The 21,448-nt window shown below is 41.1% G+C and overlaps 1 protein-coding gene across 5 annotated transcripts in view; it reads left to right on the top strand.

The window, feature by feature from the left end:
* Nucleotides 1–21,448, top strand: part of MTMR3 (myotubularin related protein 3) — a 188,146-nt gene that overhangs the window by 86,127 nt on the left and 80,571 nt on the right. For all 5 annotated transcript variants that reach the window (XM_019539286.1, XM_019539285.1, XM_019539284.1 and 2 more), the window contains exons 4-6: nucleotides 1,425–1,514; nucleotides 7,837–7,953; nucleotides 16,690–16,772. In XM_019539286.1, coding sequence (XP_019394831.1) covers nucleotides 1,425–1,514; nucleotides 7,837–7,953; nucleotides 16,690–16,772 — 290 coding nt within the window. The remainder of the gene's footprint in view (nucleotides 1–1,424; nucleotides 1,515–7,836; nucleotides 7,954–16,689; nucleotides 16,773–21,448) is intronic.

Genomic DNA, 21,448 nt, shown 5'->3' with positions numbered 1-21,448 from the left:
GGCAGGGATCTCACTCTCATAGCTGGGACTCTGGCACCTCTTCTCTGAGTGGCCATAGCGAATGGTGCCATTTGAGTGAGAGATAGTTGAGATGGGCCTGATGAATAAAATACCAGTCTGTGAAGTGCATAAAGTTCCTGAGAAGCATAGAGTGGTTGTTGGGGTCCCACTTCAAAGTGTCCTCAAAGACTTGGCCCTGGTCAGTTTCCATCTTCAGGTTACTGATGTACTTGGCCTGCATGGCATCCTTCAGGAACCTTTCCAGGCAGGTTGTGATGCAACAGGTGACTGGTCTGTCTGACAGTTAAGGCTAGGAGCAGCAAGACCCCCAGCTCCTGCTGCCCTTAAAATCATGTCTAGTAGCAGCTGATATACTTCCAGAAGCACTCTGTGGTGTTGCAGGCTTGGCTGCACAGCAAGACGAAGTGCCCACTGTCTCACCCAAACTTGCCTTTCAGGTCCCTGTTGGATGGTGGCCTGACTGTCATCTTGGTGGTCTGCTTCAGGCACTGGCAGCAGTGCTAATAAAACCAGTAAACACAGTGTAATCAGGTTATTTGTGTAAACAAGTGTTTTTCCACTAGAAACAATTATCTGACTTGTTCAAAGAATGTAATATTAAGATTCTCTTCTCATTACCTGATAGATACCTCTCTTCAGACTGCCAGCTGACCTGAAAGGATGGTTGTACCTAACTTTATATGTATCTTTGACTGATTTGTATTTTAATTTTCTGATAATATTCTGCATAATTCCATTCTTGTCCTCTGACATTAGGATGGCATAGAATTTAAGGCATTATTCTTCCATCCAAATTGAGATGAATTAGTCAAGTATTCTACAAGGCATTTTTATAAGAGATCTGTTGCAGAAGTAATTGAAATTAATTTTTAATACTGTTTTATAACACACTACAGGATTATGGAAGAGTAATACAGATTTGTTCAGCACCAAAACTTATTTTTCTTGTTTGTGTCCTTGTGACAAGTTATTTAGCAGAATTCACAGATTCAATGAATCTGACAGGCTCCACCATGAGCACTTCTGCTATGGGCTCAAACTTGCAACCTCTGAGCTGTCAACTATATGCTGTAGCACCTGCACCACCCCAGCCCCCAGCATCAAGATTGAGTTCAATTCCTAATGTTTTCATTTAAAATTAAAAGGATATACTTTTCTTCATCTTTTAGCAATTAACAAAAAAGGAGATCCACAATCTCTATTTAAGAATTCTTTTCTGCTAAGTATGTAAAAAAGCAGTTATTACATAATTTCAGTTATCCATTTGTAACTACATTCTTGTAATAATTCATCATGCTCAAGCCTTCATTGGTCACTGGAAACTTATCTTCAAAAAGTCAACAAAGACTTCTTCTGTGGATGAATAACAATGTTGAAATTAATTGTAGGGTTTTGTTTCTTAGGATGAAGAAACACAGCACAGCCTTGAATGCATCCAGGCTAATCAAATCTTTCCCAGAAAACAGCTGATCCGTGAGGATGAGAACCTGCAGGTAATGACTGGACCATTCTTTGCCTGATTAAAGTTACAACATAAAGGGTGCATCTACAATGTGCAGTTAATAGACCTGAGTTTTCTGCACTGAAAATTGAGGCGCATTAAATTGCACCCCCTACGCATCTGAACATGCATCTGTCAGGAGCGAATTTGCTCCCAATGGGAGCAGGTCAGTCTAGAGCTGTTCCTGCCCTGCTCTGCCCCCATGCAGCAGCTAGGGGGAGCTCCAGGCTCCCCGGTTGCTAACCTCTGGCTTGCAGGGGCATAGGGGCTGGTCCCAGTCTCCACATGGTTGGCAGGCAGCATCACACAGAGCCAAGAGAGCTGTCTCTGCCCCCTGCTGCCAAGGCTGACCAAAAGCAGTTTGTTCCCAGTCAGTCTTCATGTGTACTTCAGTGCATTAGTTTAATGTGCTGATTTCTAGTACCTGTATCTACATGGTGCATTAGACTAATCAACTACACAATAATTGTTGCGCTTGTGTAGACAGGGACACTTTACTGTGTATTAGATTAATATAGCATGCAGTAAAGCATCTCGTGCAGATGCGCCCACAGTAAATCAGTTGTATGATTCCAACTCTGATACGGAAGTTTAATTGGAAATTCTGTGCACTGATAGCGGAGATAATGGTTTGAGAAAATAAAAACTTCCTTTTGAAGCAATCCTATAGGATACTATAGGACTAGATGATCTGCTCAGGTCCTTTCCGACCCTAGAAACTATACCTTTGACTATCTGGAAATCACAGGGGAAACTTACTTAGCATACTCATGTGACTTTTCAATCCTGTAGAAATTTTTGATTTCCCCTCCTCCACCCAAATGTAGCAAATATTTTGTTCCTTAATTAGCACTACCTAAGTGAAAAATCTAAAATTATTTTTTGGTGCTTGTCTTGCAAGGTATAAAACTTTTTTTTTTTTTTAATTTCAAAATTATTTCAATGTCAAAGCAATTTTCTGCAACTGACTTTTTAACATGATCAATTAAACTGGTATCAAACTATAGGTCGGGGCGGGCAATTATTTTGGGGAGAGGGCCACTTACTGAGTTTTTGCAAGCCATTGAGGGCCACATGACCGGCAGCCCAGGGCAGATTAATATTAATTTTCTAAGTTTTTTAGAGGTTCCGCAGGCCAGATAGGATGGCCTGGCAGGCCGCAACCGGCCCCCAGGTTGCATTTTGACCACCCCTGCTCTAGGTAGACACATCTGCTCCAGTTGAAAAGTTGTTTATTTGAGTTTAACTTGGTCTATTTCTAATTCATATAAACTGGGGTTTCTAACTTAACCTCAGTCAGATTTGTGACATCTTTAGTTAAACCAGTGCAACTTTTTGTTGGTGATAAATTTGTAGGTGTAATTTTCCCCAGTACCAGGTAAAAGAGTAGCAGCACACGTTTTCATGTTTATAAATTGATATAAATAAGGAGGCAGTTCAAAGTCCAGATTAGGTAAACATAGAAACTCAACATTGCAAATGAAAATTTAGCAGTTGAAGAACTGAAAGAAGCTCTCAACTTGCAGAATTTGTAGATGTTTTTACAAGTGTGATATTTCAGCTTCTTAGTAATAATACAGTAGGGTTTTTTGGTGGTTTTGAGGAGTTTGCTGTCTTGCAGTTAGATATTTGTAAATTGCCTTATGCTTACTGCCCATAATTCACTGACTTCTGTCAAATCTTGATAGTTTGGGTTTAGCTGTTTTTAATTACTAGTTCCTATTTGCATGTATTTCATTTCGGGCGCACGAGCACCCCTACACACATGATCAAACCTTGTTGGACAGCAGTGTCTGTTGGGCGTGGGCCTGTGCCCTGTGTGATCTCCAGAACTGAAGAGATAAAGGCTAGGCTGGCTGCAAACACACTTCATTTCCTTCTTATCATCCATTAGTGGTGTCAGCATCTTTCTGTACTATGTGATTTGTTTTCTCTTGAGTTAGTGTCCTAATTCTAGTTAGTGTGGTTAGATGTATATAGCTAATAGACCCATTAACAAAGAAAAAGGTAGGGAAGGAGGGAGAGAAAAAGGTAGAAAGGAAAACATTTGGAATCCAGAAGGCACTGGAACTCCTTGGACATGGTGAGTTTGAAGTCTTGGATTTAAATTGGAGGCAGTTCTTTCCTTTCATGGCAGACAGTCTAAGTACTTCTGCTGTAGTGAAGATCATGTGCTATTCAAGTATTCTTTATACTGTTGCTCTTTCAAAAGGGCACAAAAAGCTGTGAGAATTTGCCTCAAACTTTTCCTCTTAGGTTATGGAAAAATGGTTAAATTGAAAAGGTTTAACAGTAGGTACAGATTACAACAGAAGAGCTGACATGTAATAACTGTTCAGGTGCCTGCAATTTCCCTGTGGTAAATTAAAACAAAAGTGGGGCAATTTCGTTCTGTTTCTTTCAGGCATAAACTGCCACACTTTAGCTTTCACTTACTGCAGGATAATTGTGGGTTCAAGAACAGTTAGGGCTAAACCCTGTTTCCCTTTTTTGGTTGTTTATACACATGCTTCATGGGTGGGGGAGACAGAGAACTTTAATTAGAGCAGCTCTGAGAGCCGCTCGAATTACCTGGAGTGTCTCATGTATCCGCATCCCCATGCTTAAAAATGGTAGCGGGGATGCTCTAAAGCTTGTCAAATGAGTTTAAGATAAAGCGCCTCTGCCACCATTTTTAATTATGAGGATGCTGATGCACAAGTTTCAGGAGGCTGCTGGAGTGTGGTAATTACCACTCTTCAGCAGACTTGATTAATTGAGTCTGTTCTGACTTGCTGCTCGTGTATAGATGCCCTTCCCTGTGTACCTAAATAACATGGGTGCAGTGGGATAATTGCAGTTTTTGGCACTGGGGTACAATTTTTGTTTCATTTATGGGTGTACAGATGTGCATGTGCCTATTGAACATACCTCAGTAGTGACTGGTGACACTAGTTTGCAACCTGGTGGTTACAGCACTTTGCTAAAAAGTAGGAAATGCGGATTCAAACTTACGTGCTCAATAGGCATATTTGGGTGACCAGAGCCAAATCACAAATTTTGCAGCTGTGCACATGCCATTCAAGTGTTCAAAGAGGGGAAGGAAGAAACATCTCTCCCAGTGGGATGGTGATTCAGACTTTGGCTCAGCACCAAATAAATTTAAATTAGGAGGCAGTTCTGAGTCTGTATTGGGCCCCCTTGATGACTCAGTACTGAAGGGTCACAGAACCATTTTGGTGCCACTTAAGTTATCTACCTTCTAACTGGTACTGATGCATCAGATTCCAGGCTCCCAGTACTGAAGTACCTTGTCCTTAAGCATGTAGTACTTTCCCAGTAGCTTCTAGTTCTGACACTTTTTTAGCACTGTAACAGGGAGCCAGGGCTCTCATTACTCTAAGGGGGAAGCCAGAGCAGGGAAATCTGTAGCGGGAGTCAGGGAAGGGAAGAAAATTGCTCAGTATATTCTGGCTCCAAGGCAGTTGTTCCCAACCTTTTTTAGACCGTGGACCGGAAGTGACTGCGGACTGGCAAACTGCAGACCAGCATACTGCAAACTGGAAGTGACCAGCATGCTGCGGGTTGGCTGCTGGTCCGCAGTATGCCGGTCATTTCTCGATTTCCTGTCCAGCAGCCAACCCTTCACAGCCCAATACTGGATCGTGGCCTGAGGGTTGGGAACCTCTGCCGCAGGGGAGTGAGCAGTCAGAGATCGATCGGCTGAGAATCCATACGGTTAGTCGTCCAGCAATAGGACAGTAAGGAAGCCAGAGTAGCAAAGTGGGACAGCTGTGCAGGGAATAGAGACCCACCTGACCCAAGAGGCACTGTTCTCTGCGGTGCTTATAACCATTCCTTTAGCAACCTGTTCCTTCTACTATCTGCCTGAAGGCTGCCTCTTTTTGGCTATATCTTTACCTAGAAAAATAGGAGACGGAAATCCTGCATAGGACCACCATGTACAGTATTCAGTAAAGGCAGGACAACATTAATACCTCACCCAGAGTTTTTGCTTAATGTCTAAAGTATTCATCTAAAAGGAGTCACTACTTGCCAGTTTTCTTTCCCTACCTTCATATTAGGCAAGAAGGTAACACTTCATACATTAGGTGTTGCCAAGTCTCTTTCCTCTTCTTTGAACAAAAGGAGATAATTCAGGAATTTTCACGTTTTCTGCCTTTTCTGACAAGTTGAAAGATCAAGCGTTGTATGGATAAAGGCTATCTCAATTATTTTCAACCTGTATTAGAACTAGCTATACGTCATTTCATTTGTGTTCCTCTACGTAGATCAGGAATCAGTCTTTCAGCTCAAGCAGCCTCTGCATTTTCCAAAATTTATGGAAGAACTATTTGAGTTTACTTGACACTTTCATCAAGTACTACTATTCTTCGGCAGTCTGCTTCAGATCCAGCACTTGCTTTTGCAGAGCTGTTTTTTAATAGTTGTTTCACTAGACTCCCAGCACCCACCAGCAGGTCATGAGATCTTTGGTTGTGAGTCATGAGTAGTATACATGTGGATAATCTCCTGATAAATAAAGGTTAAGTATGGGACAGTGCCTTTGTGCTTTCCACATGTATTCCATGGCCTGCTATCCTGCTTTGCTTTTGGGGGTTCTATATGACCTAGATGCTATTTTAATGAAGGAACTGAAGGACCTTTGTGGCTCCCCTGTATATTATGGACAGGTTTGTCCTCTACCCCCTCCTGGAAAATGATGACTCTTGGGTTGACATGGGGGACAAACCTGTCTTGGTTAACGGACAGGTCCCGAACCTCAAATAGTATCTCTCAGGCAACAGGCTACCTAAATCCTATTCTTACTGAGGCAGTAGCCCTTGCAATGGACTCGGATGCAAGCTGTGTCCCCTCATCAGTTTATACCATGTTGCCACTAGATCACATAACACAGATCCAAGTTTTGTTCACTTCCTCCCCTACTGATGTCATATATGCCATCACCAGCTTACAATGTCCCTCTGTATATTAATGTGAAAGAATGAGGGGACACTGATCTTGCATCAAGTCCAAAAACACACGAGAGCCTGTGGCAGAACACTTAAACCTTCCTGGACATTTCATAGCTGTCCTCTTAAAACTGTGGAACTTTAAAAACTGACGTGAATGTGAAATTGCAAAACAAGAAATCAGCCATAAACTGGACGCCTTAATAGGGACTATCGAGTCTTAGCCCATTACCTGAGTAACAAGGCATGCTAATACCTTGTATAAGCTTTTGTGTGACTACTTTATCTTTATGGGTTTATTACTTTGTTTGCCTCTCCCAGCACTTTTTTCCCTCCTTCCCTTCCCTGTCTTTTGTATTAAAATCACTCTTTCTGTTTGTTAGACTGTTCTGTGCATGTCCTTTCACAGCATCTAGTGAAGTGAGCTTTGGCTTACGAAAGTGTATACATCTCTAATTTAGTTAGTCTGTAAGGTGCATTTCTACCCTGCTTTCTGCCTCAATTCACAAAAGTTAGGTAGGGTTGCCTTGAGTCTAAGAAGGTTGAGAACCACTGACCTAGAACCTTTGTCTCCTACTTACTGGTGCTGTAATTGCAAAACTAGTGGGAAAAGGTACCACTACAGTGACAGCTTCCAGGAACAGTAGGAGGTATACGAAATTGCAAATAAATACAAGTGCTTAATTCTCAGCCTGAGTAAGGTGCCCAAACTCATTACAGGGGACAGGCATGCAAGCACACCCCAGAAATTAGTGCTTCCTATTGACTACCTTTTTTAAAATCATCTTCAGAATCACATACCTCTCCCAGCTCTCTGTATAAAGGACCTTGGGCACTAAATTGGATTGCTGTTAGATCAAGATGCTTACACAGTAAGTTTTGGAATATCTTAATATAGGTATTTCTGAAACCAAACCGATTTATTTGCTAGTGCTCAAAAAGAAATGAAATATATCTCTTAGCTCTGTTGGCTTTGTAGGGTTAACAAAAATAATATTTCTGTGGCCTGATGTAAGTAGCTATGATTGCAAATATACAAGAAGTAGCAAGTAGCTTACTTTTCCAAGCAGAACTTTGTCTTAAGTTATACCAGAACTATTTTTTTTTTTTAAGACCTGATAGAATTTTGCTCAGACTTTCTGGAATAATTCACCTTGGGCTGAGAATAAGGAGAGAAATTTTCAGTTGCAAAGGGAAACATTGTGAGAAAGTTAGGAAGGCTACAGAGGATATCTGGACAAAATCTAACCCGTGATTCTCGCTCTCAGCTGCCACTTTTTGGGCATCTGCCTGAGCTGTTTGAGTGGACATATACAAGGACATGCACATGATTTCTAAAAGGTTTTTCCTTCCGTTTTGAAGGTCCCCTTCATTGAGCTTCATGGTGAGAGCACAGAGTACGTGGGACGAGCAGAAGATGCCATCATTGCACTTTCTAATTACAGACTTCACATCAAGTTCAAGGAGTCTGTTGTGAATGTAAGTGTCATTCATGCTATTGCTAAGATACTGTTGTGGAAAAATACATGGAGATTTTAGGGTTAGGTTAGTAGCTACAGCTAGAACTCTAAATAAATTTAAAAAAATTTAGCATTCTAGCTGTAGGAGATAATTTAGGGGAGACTTTTCCTTTTAAGCAGAATTATTCACCTTATATGCTTTTAAAAAGGATAACAAACGCACACTTTCTGTTATCTTAAAACTAACAGACACATTTTTCTACTATTTTAAGGCTGCAAAAAAAATAAAGCAAAACACTTAAATACAAAAAACAAACATTTTTTTTCTATTTTTACTGTAACATACAAAGCCAACAATTTTCCACTGAACGGTCACAATCATCTTACAACTTGCAGTTTAATTTAACTAAAATTTAAAACATCTATTTTATTTAATTCCACAATACAGACGTTCAAAATTGGATTCAGATGCAAGAATTCAGGATGAAGTATATTGTGAATCTTCTGTTCAGGGTACTTGATGGAAGGGGTAAAAAGAGCATAGGTGTTGGGAGGTCTCTCTCTATACTTAGGCACCTGAATAAGGAGCTTGATCTTCTGTTGTGCTGAGCAACAGTTTTTGTTGCAACCAATAAAACTGTGTATTGGAATTCATAAGTACTTACAGAATATGTTAGAGCAGGGGTGGGCAAAATGTGGCCCACCAGGCCATTCTATCCGGCCCGTAGGGCCCCTAAAAAGTTAAGAAAATCAATATCTGTCTGCTCCTGGCTGCCTGTCAAGTGACCCTCGATAGCTTGCCAAAACTGAGTAAGCAGCCCTCCACCTGAAATAATTGCCTACCCTTGTGTTGGAGCCTAACTAAAGGCACCCAGCTTTGAAAATGTTGTACTGCAAGCCTTGCTACGAATAAAATCAAGTACAAAGTCTTGACATTGTCATACATGTTAAGCAGTTTTCTGGGATGATAACTGCAATGCTGGCAGTAATCCATGCAGTCTGATAAAACCAGCAAAATAATTCCAGAATATTAGTATTTTTTTCTGATGACTAATTTATCAGGTACCTCTTTATTGCAGGGCATTTACTGAAGTTAACTGGCTGAAGTTCATGGTATTGACTGCTGTCAGCTAATCATTAATCCTTGGGGAATGTCCATTGCTGACTTAGTTGTAGAGCAGCACAGACAGTACGTTTTACATTCTTATCCCAGAATTGACAGAAACAGAGGTATTCAAATATAATTTTGACAGGTGCCCTCTACTTATAGATTCATAGTCAGTTGGGCTGGAAGGGACCTCAGAAGATTGTAGAGTCCAGCCCCCTGCCCCAGGGGCAGGAAGTCAGCAGGGATCATAGGATCCCAGCAAGATAATCATAGGATTCCAGCAAGATAAGATTATATTTAATTGTAGGACATATAATGTGGTGATTTGGGATATCAGTCTTATTTTTTATTTTGTCTCCCATCATGAGACCTGTAAATTGCCTCTGGAATTGTAATTTAAGGGCCAGATCTTCAGCTATGGGACATACAAGGCAGATGGTACATGAGTGTTTTGTGTGCACACGTGCAAATAAAAGTGGTATGATGTTAATCTTTTACTTTTTCGATCCTGGAGCTAATCTTCTGGATATAAATTCAGAGCAGCTTTCAGACTGGTTTAAATTACTGCAGCTGTTACTGCAATCCCAGTATTGCTGCCTGAGATCAGCAGTTCATAGAAGAGCCTCACCTACATTCTGTTTATTGCAGCCGTACTGCCTTGTCCACCCTGCTGACAGCAAAAAATGGTGTGGTCTGGGACTTGCATCTCAGAAGATTACCTTGCAGCAGATCATAGGTTGGCATCTTAAGGCCCACAGGTCAGATAAGGCCAGTGAAGTCCATGGGGCCGTGGGAATATCAGTGGCATTCAGCTCATCCTGGCACATCCCTCTGCATCGTGCCACCAATCTCTTCCTCAGCCCTCCTTACTACTCTCTTATTCCCTATGGCAGGTGCTGCTTAGCTGTGCTGCCTTACTTGCCCTGTCCATTGCTGCTGGGGACAAGAACTGGCAGTGGAGGCAATGGCATGCAAAAGGATGCAGCTTGGATGCTGCCAAGGGAAGGAGTAGCCAATGGTGGCAGAGGAGATTGGTGGCCTGCAGTGGCAACTGAGTCACAAGTGGCATCCCACCATTTATAAAAGGTTGCTGCTCCCTGAACTAGATGATCATCTTGGGTCTTCTTTTCTTGTTGTATGGCTTGGGATGTATAGCACATATTCGGTGAGCTCTCTAAGCTCACCAGTTTATCAGTGCAGCTGAGGCTGAAGCCTGGTTGTATGGCTTCAGAACCCAGGGGATGAATGCCACTCACCTCCCCATCCTCTTGCCTGCCACTGAATGTGGTAGGAGAAAAGTGGGGGTAAGCAATAGTGGCATCCATCTCCTGAATTCCAGTCTTGCCAGTGCAGGTTCTGGCCTCAGCTGTGCATTGCACAACAAAAGGGGTGTACCTCCATCTACCCCTGTATGGCTTGATTTTACCACATGGTGATACAAAATAGCTCCTCTTCATGGAAGAGTCTAGCTCAGAATTTTACCAAAGATTGCAAATATCTAACACCAGTTGATATTCTTTTCATTTAAAAAAAAAAAAAAAAAAAAAGGATTCAAGTGCCCTTTGATTTTTAAAAAAATCATTTTTTAGTGAAAAACACATTTTTATAGACAATGTCAAACATTTCTTTAAATTAAATGTTGGGTCTGGTTGGTTCATGGCACTGATAATAAGAAATAATCCTTTCACTTCTAGTTCACCATTTGAATTCCAACATAACATCTGAAAATAATTAGTAACGGAAAGCTATTTTGTGTCATGCAAAATGATGGGTGGTCTGGCCATTTCCTAGTAGATTGCTCTACATATTATTAAAAACATTACCATGGTCTGACACCAATTTACAGTCTCAGCAAAAGAGCCTATAGTTGAAACCCTAGAGCTTAAAGAACACATAGAAACATAAAAATGTTCATAAAAATGACCAGTGAATCAGGATTGGGGTACCTCATGAAAAGTATGTGAATGCTTTTGCCACCCTTACCTTCCTGTGAATAAAAATATTTCATTTTTCAAGGGAAGTCAATTTAGCAGTTTTGTTTCATTGAAAGGAAAACTTTAAATATTACTGAACATTTTTTGGTTATAATCAGCAATCGGTATGTAAACTTACAATGGTGTTTCCACATATATTTTGCCTCAATGACAATTATATCTGATCTGTTCAGTGCACAAGTTACAAGTTTTATGCCCTCAGAACTGGAAATTCTACCTGATACGTCAGGTGATGATAGTTCTGTTTCATGTATCCTCAGTAAGCATAAGGATTCAGACGAAATCTATCATTATATATAAGAGGTAGAATAGAATACAGCTTGTTCTCCTGCAACAGTATTTTGTCTTCACTACTAGCTTGAATGTATGCTTGTTTGTATCTTTACTTTGGTTTGGCAGGACATGGAGGACCTATGAGGGATAAAAAATATATGAAGTAATTAAGTGCCATTTTTACAGTGTTGTAATTTGGAATAACACTTCAGCCACAGCTGCGCACAATTGATGTTTCAGTAACTTAAACATATACTGAGTACTGTTGATCCAACTTACCTCAATTCTTTCCTATCACTTTCATGGCAAGGAAGAATTTAAAGAAGTGATTACCCGTAACAAAAAAGAAAACCCTTTTCATAACTTGTAGAGGTTTATTAAGTTGTTAACTATATTTTAATTGTATTGAGTGTGCTGTATATTTTAACTTGTGTAAGAATTAATGTCCTAAATGAGATGTTAGTACGCTGAACAAGCTAACAACCTGCCCACCCCATTGAAGAGGGATACTGTGTGTAAGGAAAAAAGATCTCTTGCATAAGTACCTTCTTATAGTGTGTTATGTTGGATGCAGTATTTTGTAATGGAATGAATTCCAGAGCCTAATTCTGCAGCTGCTTCAGGCAAGCAATTTTTATTGAAGTAAGTGGGAGCTGTTCCCAGCAGCAGCCATAGAACTGGGCTTCCTGAGAATGCAATACGCATGTCAATTACTTGCACTTCAGCAAGGGCAACTGTGTGAAGGAGATGGAATCCAGTTAAAAAATGCCCAATTCCAGTCTTTGGTTTTTTATCTTAACCTTGTTTTTTGTTTGCAATTTAATAGACTGTCTGTCAATCCGATGCTTGTGAAATCTCAGTAAGTAGCACAATGCTGCTAGATCACTTGCTGCACCTGTGCTTGGAACAAAACAGAGTGTTGATGATGCTCACCTTGCAACACAGCATAAAATGGCTGTACGCATGAGTCCATTCACTGGATAAATCAATAGTTTAGCATAGCAGTAGGAACATGGTGGTTTAAGTGGAAAAAGAAAAGACCCAACAGACCATGCATAAGCTGATGGAATTGTGACTTTCAAAAGTGTTGACTTAAATTCATCCAAGGGATCATTTCTAAATCCAACAATAATACTTTGAGTGCACATCTGAACTTGAATTCCCAGGCCAATCTCTCTTGATTGGCTCTTAAGGAAAGAATTGAACTACGGCAGCTGGGAACTGTTTCTTTCTCACTGTTTTTTCCTCCTGTAACCTAGTTTGCCTAGTTTGTTGTAGAGGAGTATAATTTCAGTGTACTTAGGGAACCAAAACTTGCATTTAACCTCTTCCAAATGGCTTTTCCATATATAGTAGTTTTGGGGGATAGAGCAAGAGAAAAGTCATAATGGAAAGATGGGAAATGTTTTGTAGCTTTAATTATTGTCTAAGTCTGTGTGAGCTTTCCCTCACTTGACCTTTACTTGAAAGTTGGTTCAGTTGGTGTCTTCAAATTTTCTTATCCTACTTACATATCACCATTTGGTTTCCCAAGAGAGAACTCCTACAATGCCATTAAACCAAAGCCAGCTTCAGAAACTCGAGAGAAATAACTGTTTAATTTGAAAATGGTCACTAGAGTTCTAAAATATTGTCAGTGTTTAAAAGAAGATAAACAGAAACAACAAGAGCATGATGCTGCAGTGCCTTTTGCAAACAATATTGTTGGCCTTTGGTATCAATGCATGTTTACTTTAAAGAAAAATAAAAATGATTGCATCTCCACTGCTTTATTTAGCTAGATATCATTGTATAGTGAACTGCCTGCTTATATAACTGATGGCTCTTTGAAGAGGAGACTAACCTCATTGAGTGTGTCTGATTTGCTGTGTGCTTCAGCATGAAAAAAAACTTGATGGAAATGGAAGGTCATCTTCAGGAAAGAATGGGAGAATGAGGAAAGATAATTTGGCATGGAACAGTTTTCTAGGAAAAAGAATATAGGAGATGGGGAAAGGGGATTGAAAAGTAGATCTAGGTGGAAGAGAACTAGAAGATAGATTATAGAGAAAGAGAAGAAGATGAGTGATATAAAGGGCTGCTTGAAAGAACAGATGCCAGATTGCATAGAAAAATATTGGGAGATCAATGTTAAAACTAAAGATTGTTGAGGGAAGAGCGTGGCTGCTGAAGAAAGGGTGAGTTGGAGAGGGGTAGAACAGAAGGATGGCCTTGAAATAGGTGACAAATACTGTAGAGCTACGCTCAGAAGCAGAGGAAGGAGGAATTGTGGGTAAGGAGAGTATTGAGAGTAGGAGAGGGAATGGGATGTAGTACAGGGACGCAGTAACTTGTCTATTCTAGATGGGGTTTGGAAGGAAGGTCTTGAAAGAAGGGAGGAACAGGAGCTGAGAAGAACTGAAAAGAAATCACCCGACTAAACTCTTTCATTCAAGGAAATGATTTCTTCTTTGCCATAGTGCCATATAGGTTTATGGTACCTTATGAGTAATTTATTGTAAATGAGGCTAATTTGGAAGGAAGGACTTTAAAAAACAACTCCATTGCACATTCACATTATTCTCATAATTTATTAAATGTAATTTTCAGGAGAACCTTTCTGGCCTGCATGTTTAAATCAGGGGGAGAATAAGTGGAAAAGATCATTATTTTAAGCAAGAGAAACAGCTGTGGCAACAATACAAATTATCTATCTATCATTCTTATCTGACCTCCATTACTATCATACCTGAGCCCATCCCAGTCTTAAAGTACTTCACAACCCCCATCCAAGAAAGAGGTTTGTTTTTCCCATTTTAAATAGGAAACTGAGAGAGATTAAGGACTAGATGAACTTTAATCCATAAGGTAAACTCTGTGACACCTCAGTACTACAGTGCCAGACTTTTAGGTAGTGCCCCAGAGTGGAATCTAGAACCCAGTGTTTAACACTTAGGTGCCCTATAAAATAAATAAGAAGGGCAATTCAAAAAATCCACGTGCTGCCTGAGGAGCTGGCCAGAGCTAGCCAGAATGAAATGATAATTTCAGCAGTACCTCTGAACTCCTTCCTTCTCGGAAATAGAGGCACCTGAGTCAGCCCTATGACTATTGAATGTAAAATATGTAAAACATAAGACAGGAACCAAAAACACTTCCTTCCCAGCTCAGTGCCCTAGCAGTTAGGATTCAGCATCAGATTCCTGCCTGAGCTCCCCTTTTCTCTCCCAACTAATCTGTTATTCTTTGTTGCATAATAGTATAGCTTCAGCAGGAGGGATGGAGAAGATTCCCACCCAGGCTAGCTTATATTGTGTTTGGGGAGGTTGGTGTTGTAAGCTCAAACTCTTTGGCTAAGGAAGACATTGAACCCCAGCCTCCTACTTGCTGGGTGAATCTAACTAATAAGTTTTATGTAATGGTTAAGCACCATTACAAGTATTTTAAAAAGAAAGGCACCAAGGCTGCTTTTTTGGTGGGTTTCAGTCCCTATAGTGTGTATTATGTGTGCTTGGAGGGTGGCTGCTGTATTAGGTCGCTCAGGAAACTTGAATAAAGAACTGCTGAATACCTGTATCTCAGTTGGTCTTAAGCCTTAGTCAAGTGCCAAGCTGCTTAGACTGGGGCAGTTGTGGATATATGCAGAAGCTTCTTGGCCTCTTCTGGGCTCATATCAAGCATAGTCCTATGCTTGTCTGGCAAGGGAAACACCGTGACCACTGAGGCGGTCTTCCTAGTCTCACCCGGGGAAGACCGCTCTCCTGGCACAGGGATAGTACCTGCCAAGGTAATGTATAGTGAACCTCTCACTTAGCTGCTGGAGTGGGAAGGTCTTGACTTTATGCCCACTTTATGGAAAGGCGAGACTCCTCCCTAGCTTGCTCCTGTGGCCTTATGGCTGAGGGCAAGCAAAACTTCTTGGGGGGCATCTGAACCCCAAGCCTCCAGGCTTGGGCTTGGGCCTGCAAGTAGGATGCCCACCAAAGGTTTTGGAAAAATTTGAAGCCCCAGATGGGGGTGGAGGATGTTTGCCGGTAGTAAGGCCACTTATGGTTCTGGACTGACTCACGGATTTGGAATTTGTTTTGGCTAATTTGGCTTGGAATACGGAAAATTTAATTTAAAAAAATGTGCAGAAGCAGAACCCTTTACACCTACTGAACTTTCAAATCAAGACGGAGGTGCCTTAGGAATTTAGCTGCCTCAAAGGTTACGCAGTAGCTGAGCTGGGTTTTTAGGATCAGAATTTTGGATATAAGTTTTTGAGTTCCATGTAAGTCCTGCTTTAGATGCTGTAAGTCCTTAATTGGATCTGTCTCTAAATAAGTTGCACTAGGTCACCTAGGAAACCTGTGGCAGGGCAAGGAATTAAATTCAGGTCTCTCCCAAGCCCTAGGTTAACACCCTAATGACTGGACCATCCATCTCTTATGAGGTGAAAATAATAGGGCATTTTAAAGTTTCACTCACAAGCTTTCCATTCAGAGATCTCAGTGGGGGACATCTGATTGCTTTCCTGTAATATTTCATATACTTTTATGTATTTTAATATAATTTTATTATACTTCAAGTTTGTTTGTTAAATTCCTTAATTGCATTTTGTATCTAGACAATTGTATACTGAACAGTTGAACACTAGCATTTATCCACAGTTTGTAGTTGAGATGGAAAGCATGTGGCTATCCTAAGAAAGATCCCAAATTATTAGGCTGGTCTAAATGGAGCCCTAATATTTTCATCCTGTGCTCTCTTATTTTCCATCTTTACATCTTGCACACTTTATCCTATCAAGCTGCTGCTTGTTATGTACAAAATAATGCTACAAGCTAATGTTACTTCAAAATTTAGCATACTTAAGCAAGGGTCTTGAGGCTAATCTCATAAAGACCCAGTGATTGTTCTTTAAAAATAATATGGAGTACTTTACATACAACAAGCATCTAGAACATAGCTGCCTATTAAAGGGACTTGCCACTCTAACACCAATTTGCATTTCAATTTTCAGCACCCGGGTTTATATTTATAGTCCCTAAAGCCCCAAGCAAAGGACCAATATGAAGGAAACAAGTTATTTCCTTAAGAATGGAGCTTGTGGCTTTCTTTTCTTATCTTTGCCTACGCACATGTTCCCTCTCCTTCAGTGTTCTCCATGATATAACGTGGTTTCAGCTGTTTTCATGTGAACTTATACGGTTCTTTGGCTGAAGAAAAAATGGAGTAAAGAATTTAGCTCTATTTATAAAGTAGTTCACTACCTCATTGCTGTAGAAGTTATGTTTATAGGTCTCTCTCTCTGTCTTCTCTTTTCATATAGGCCTCTAATAAACATTTGTGGGACATGCTAAAAAATGACATGGTCAGTACTTCTTGGAATAAATTCATTTAATCTTTTTAATTACAGGTTCCATTACAGCTTATAGAAAATGTTGAATGCCGGGATATCTTTCAGCTTCATTTGACTTGCAAAGACTGCAAAGTTATCAGGTATGTGCAGACTGTTCTGTAAGATGGAAAGGTAACTTCATCCCAGAGAAAATGAAATCTAAGTATGAGGTAACCCTGCATTTCCACAAGCTGTGGATGGCTGTGACATTTTATGGAAAATATTTCCTTCCATTTTTGCATACATTTTTTCAGAGAAAGATTGTCTTCTGTGTATTGTAGCTGGACATTTTTTAAAGAAGGGTAGGTATTGGGTCTGCATTCCTCTTTGTTACGGTTCAGAATAGTGGAAGTTATTTCTTTATAGACGTCTTTCTAGTGCTGGAAACTGAACAGACCTTGGGTAGCAGAGATTTTGTAACCCTATTTGGCAATACATGTTTTCAATTATTTTGAAATCAATTTCACTCTTATTTCATTCATTAGTAAGAAGGGAACATATCTCTTTATTCAAACATTTGCTGGCAATACATTTTTACAATAGAATGAAGTCCAGCCCTACTGGAGAAGATTCAGTATGTAAACTGTTTCCTAATATATAGCATTGTGATGGGGACTAATTTGATTTCATAGGTCATGCTTTGTTGTTCAGTTTGATTTTATAGGTCTTAGTTTGTTGTTCAACCTGTATTAAATATCTAAAAAATGGAGTGGATGCATGGCACAGCCCTGCAACATGGGAAATTACTTAAATCCAGGGTAAAGTTCCCCCTTGAAAAAGGTGTAGTAACTTTACTATGTGGGAAAATTACTATGTAGGAGGTGTCCTGTGTCTGCTCTTCTACTCATTTTCATCCCAGGGTGGACCTTTGCTGGCTTCCCTGCCACCTAATGGTCAGGTACTGTAATACCACCTACAGCAGGCAGATAGCTTTATACTATGGAAAGATGTTGCACTGAAGCACTTCAAATATAGTTGTACTTTGAAGTGCTTCAAAAATGGAGGACTTCGTATGTACACAGACTTACAGCATGGAACTGCATCCTTCTGACTGGAACGCTTCAGAATTGCCATTGCTCCATGCAGTGTCACACACTGTGGTTTCACTCCCCTGCCAGAGCTGAGCCAACTGTCAGCGAGTACTTTCCCACATACTCACCTCCACTCCTCTGGAGTGGCCTTCTCCTCTCCAAAATCAGCAGTGGCCACTTCAGGAGATTGGAGGCAGAACAGACAGAAGAACATTTAGGGTGTTGACAGATAAAAGTGCCAAAAAGCCCTGCTGAAGCACACAATCTACATAGAAGTTGACCTGGATCTCTTCAGCCTCCACAAGAGAAGACTGAGAAGTGATCTTGTGGCTGCCGACAAATTCATTAGGGCCCCAGGCACAGCAAGGTATAGGAGATGCTCTGTTTACCAGGGCATCCCTTTGAGTAACTTGGAACCACGGCCGCAAACTGATGGAGAGCTATTTAGGTTAGACATTAGGAAGAACTTCTTTACAGTAAGGGTTGCCAGAATCTAGAATGGGCTTCCAAGGGAGGCAGTGATCCCCACTACTTTGGAGGTCTTTAAGAGGAGGCTAGACATGCACTTGGCTGGGGTCATCTCACCGTTTGATCTGACCCAAACATGTATGAATCTGTGAATGAAAGTTTGACAAGCTGGGTCAAACTAATGCAATGCCTCTTCTGTGGCAGGGTACCAACCTTAAAGTAAAGCATTGTTTTGTTTTGGTTTTTTTCACACATCTGTAAGCAGCCTTATTGATGATCTCCTCCATTTTCCCTCCCTCCCCTTTTGCACAGGGGTCAGAGAAGAGCACTGTGGCATACTGGAGAACTGAGACCTCCCTGTCACACTCCATAGAGCTTGCACATGTAACAGGAAGTGCTTACTTTTGAAGTGCTTCCAAGCAGTAGCTGTCTCCTCCAAGATTATTTTGGATCACTTTTGTCACTTTCAGAGTGCTTCAAAGAATGTATGCATTTGTCCCCTCACTCTTTGAAGCACTTCAAAGGTAATTGAAGCATTTCAAATGTCGCGTGTCTCCACTCTTAAACAGCTAGTTGTTTATCATAGATTCATAGATGTTAGGGTTGGAAGGAACCTCAATAGATCATCGAGTCCGACCCCCTGCATAGACAGGAAAGAGTGCTGGGTCCAGATGACCCCAGCCAGATGCCCATCCAACCTCCTCTTGAAGACCCCCAGGGTAGGGGAGAACACCACCTCCCTTGGGAGCCCATTCCAGACCTTGACCACTCTAACTGTGAAGAAGTTCCTCCTAATGTCCAGTCTAAATCTGCTCTCTACTAGCTTATGGCCATTATTTCTTGTGACCCCCAGGGGGGCCTTGGTGAGTAGAGCCACACCAATTCCCTTCTGTGCCCACGTGATGAATTTATAGGCAGCCACAAGGTCGCCTCTCAGCCTTCTCTTGCGGAGGCTGAAGAGGTCCAGGTGCCTTAGTCTCTCCTCATGGGGCTTGGCCTGCAAGCCATTAACCATACGAGCAGCCCTTCTCTGGACCCTCTCCAGGTTATCCACATCCCTCTTATTCCGACTGCGGTCTGACCAGTACCCAATAGAGGGGAAGTATCACCTCCTTGGTTCTGTTTGTCATGCATCTGCTGATGCACGATAAAGTGCCATTGGCTTTTCTGATGGTTTCGTCACACTGCCGACTCATGTTCATCTTGGAGTCTGCTAGGACTCCAAGATCCCTTTCCGCTTCCGTGCTGCCGAGCAGGTCATTTCCTAGGCAATAGGTGTGCTGGACATTTTTCCTCCCTAGGTGCAGCACTTCGCATTTCTCCTTGTTAAATTGCATTCTGTTGTTTTCTGCCCATTTGTCCAACCTGTTCAGGTCTGCCTGTCCAGGTCCCTGCCCTCTGGTGCATCCACTTCTCCCCACAGTTTTGTATCATCCGCAAACTTGGACAGAGTACACTTCACTCCCTTGTCCATATCACTGATGAAGACATTGAAGAGTACCGGTCCAAGGACCTAGCCCTGTGGGACCCCACTACCCACTCCCTTCCAGGTTGATACCAACCCATCCATTACCACTGTCTGGGTACGACCCTCTAGCCAATTTGCCACCCACCAGACTGTGTAATCATCCAAGTCACAGCCTCTTAACTTGTTCACCAGTATAGGGTGGGATAATGTATCGAAGGCCTTCCTGAAGTCTAAGTAAATGATATCATCCCCTACTCCTGTGTCGAGGTGTCTTGTAACCTGGTCATAAAAAGAGACTAGATTAGTCAGGCATGATCTACCTGCTACGAACCCATGCTGGCTTCCCCTCAGCATAGTTTTTCCTGCTGGGCTCTCACATATATGAGCCTTAATAATCTTTTCAAAGACTTTTCCAAGGATGGAGGTGAGATTGACTGGCCTATAGTTGCCTGGATCCTCCTTCCTCCCCTTCTTGAAAATAGGGACCACACTGACCCTTTTCTAGTCCTCCAGGACCTGTCCTGTGCTCCACGAGTGTGCAAATATTCTTGCCAGTGGCTGTGCAATGATATCAGTCAGTGCCTTCAGTACCCTCAGATGGAGCTCATCCGGGCCTGCTGACTTAAGCACATCCAGTCCTTCCAAGTGACTCTGCAACATCCCAGGGTCAATGCTTGGTAGTCTGGCTCCCAGCTGTTGCCTCTCTACAATCCCATTGTAAGACTTGTTATCTGTTTCTTAACATGGAGTAAATTTATTGTAGTGAAAATACAGGGTAAATTAAATTATGTATTTGTCATGGGAAAGATCATCTTTATTTGGAATTTTAATGTTGAAATTGAAATAACATTCTTGTAAAACTGGTATTAAATTATTTCAGAGTGTAAACATTTCAGAACTCAGAAAGCAAATTTAAAGGTATTAATTAATTTAGTAGAGACATGCTGTTGATATCAATGAATGCAGTTAAAATTTAATCTGCATAGAAGAGAGGCCCCAAGAAAATGCTAACTCCTGTACTTTGGGACCATCATAGACACTGTGTTTTAAGGTGTAGATACCATATTAACAAAGTGATTACACATAAAAATAAGTGTAAGCATCTTAGAAATTTGTCCAAGTGATATAATCAAGAATGTGAGCAAACTATAGTTCACTGTGCTTGTTTCGGGCATTACTGCATAATGCGAAGGTAACTGCTTGGAAAAGGCTTGCTGCTGTTGTGAATTTGAGATGCTGTTTGGCAGGCTAGTGTCTCCTGTGGACAGGACCTGCTTGTTAATTTTCACGTGCTGTTTCTGTTCTGCTGTCATAGTGACAAAAAGCTCAATGACAAAAATATTTTTTTATGCTTCCACTGAAGTAAAATACAAATAAGGGAAGAAACAGCTTAGGATGTGAGGGAGGGAGAGAAAACTAGGGCTTCAGACACCAGGGTTTGTCCATGTTGGCTTCAAGTAAGTACATTTGTCAGAGGGAGGATTTCCCCATGTTCAATCAGAAAATGTATTACTGTTTGCGGGGCTGAAGAAGGCCAGCTCAAAGGAAGTGGCTACACCATTTTTTGGAAAGGAAGGGCATCTGAAAAGAAGCATATTCACTGGGTTGGCTTTGCCATAAAGAACAAGATTGTCAGCCAGCTTTCAGAACTCCCTGTGGACTTTAACGAATGCCTTGTTACTCTTGCCTCAAGCTCAGTAACAACCTGTATACTACAGTCATAATCAGCAGGGATCCAGGTTTTCCCTGATTAAAAAAAAATTGCAAATTCTCTGATAAAGCCCCCCAAATCCATTTTTAAAATGAAAGC

This window comes from Crocodylus porosus, unplaced genomic scaffold, assembly GCF_001723895.1.
Source record: "Crocodylus porosus isolate Cpor-Errol unplaced genomic scaffold, CroPor_comp1, whole genome shotgun sequence".
Lineage (NCBI taxonomy): Eukaryota > Metazoa > Chordata > Crocodylia > Crocodylidae > Crocodylus > Crocodylus porosus.
Note: the sequence above shows the minus strand (reverse complement) of the source record. Positions and strands in the feature narration are given on the sequence as shown.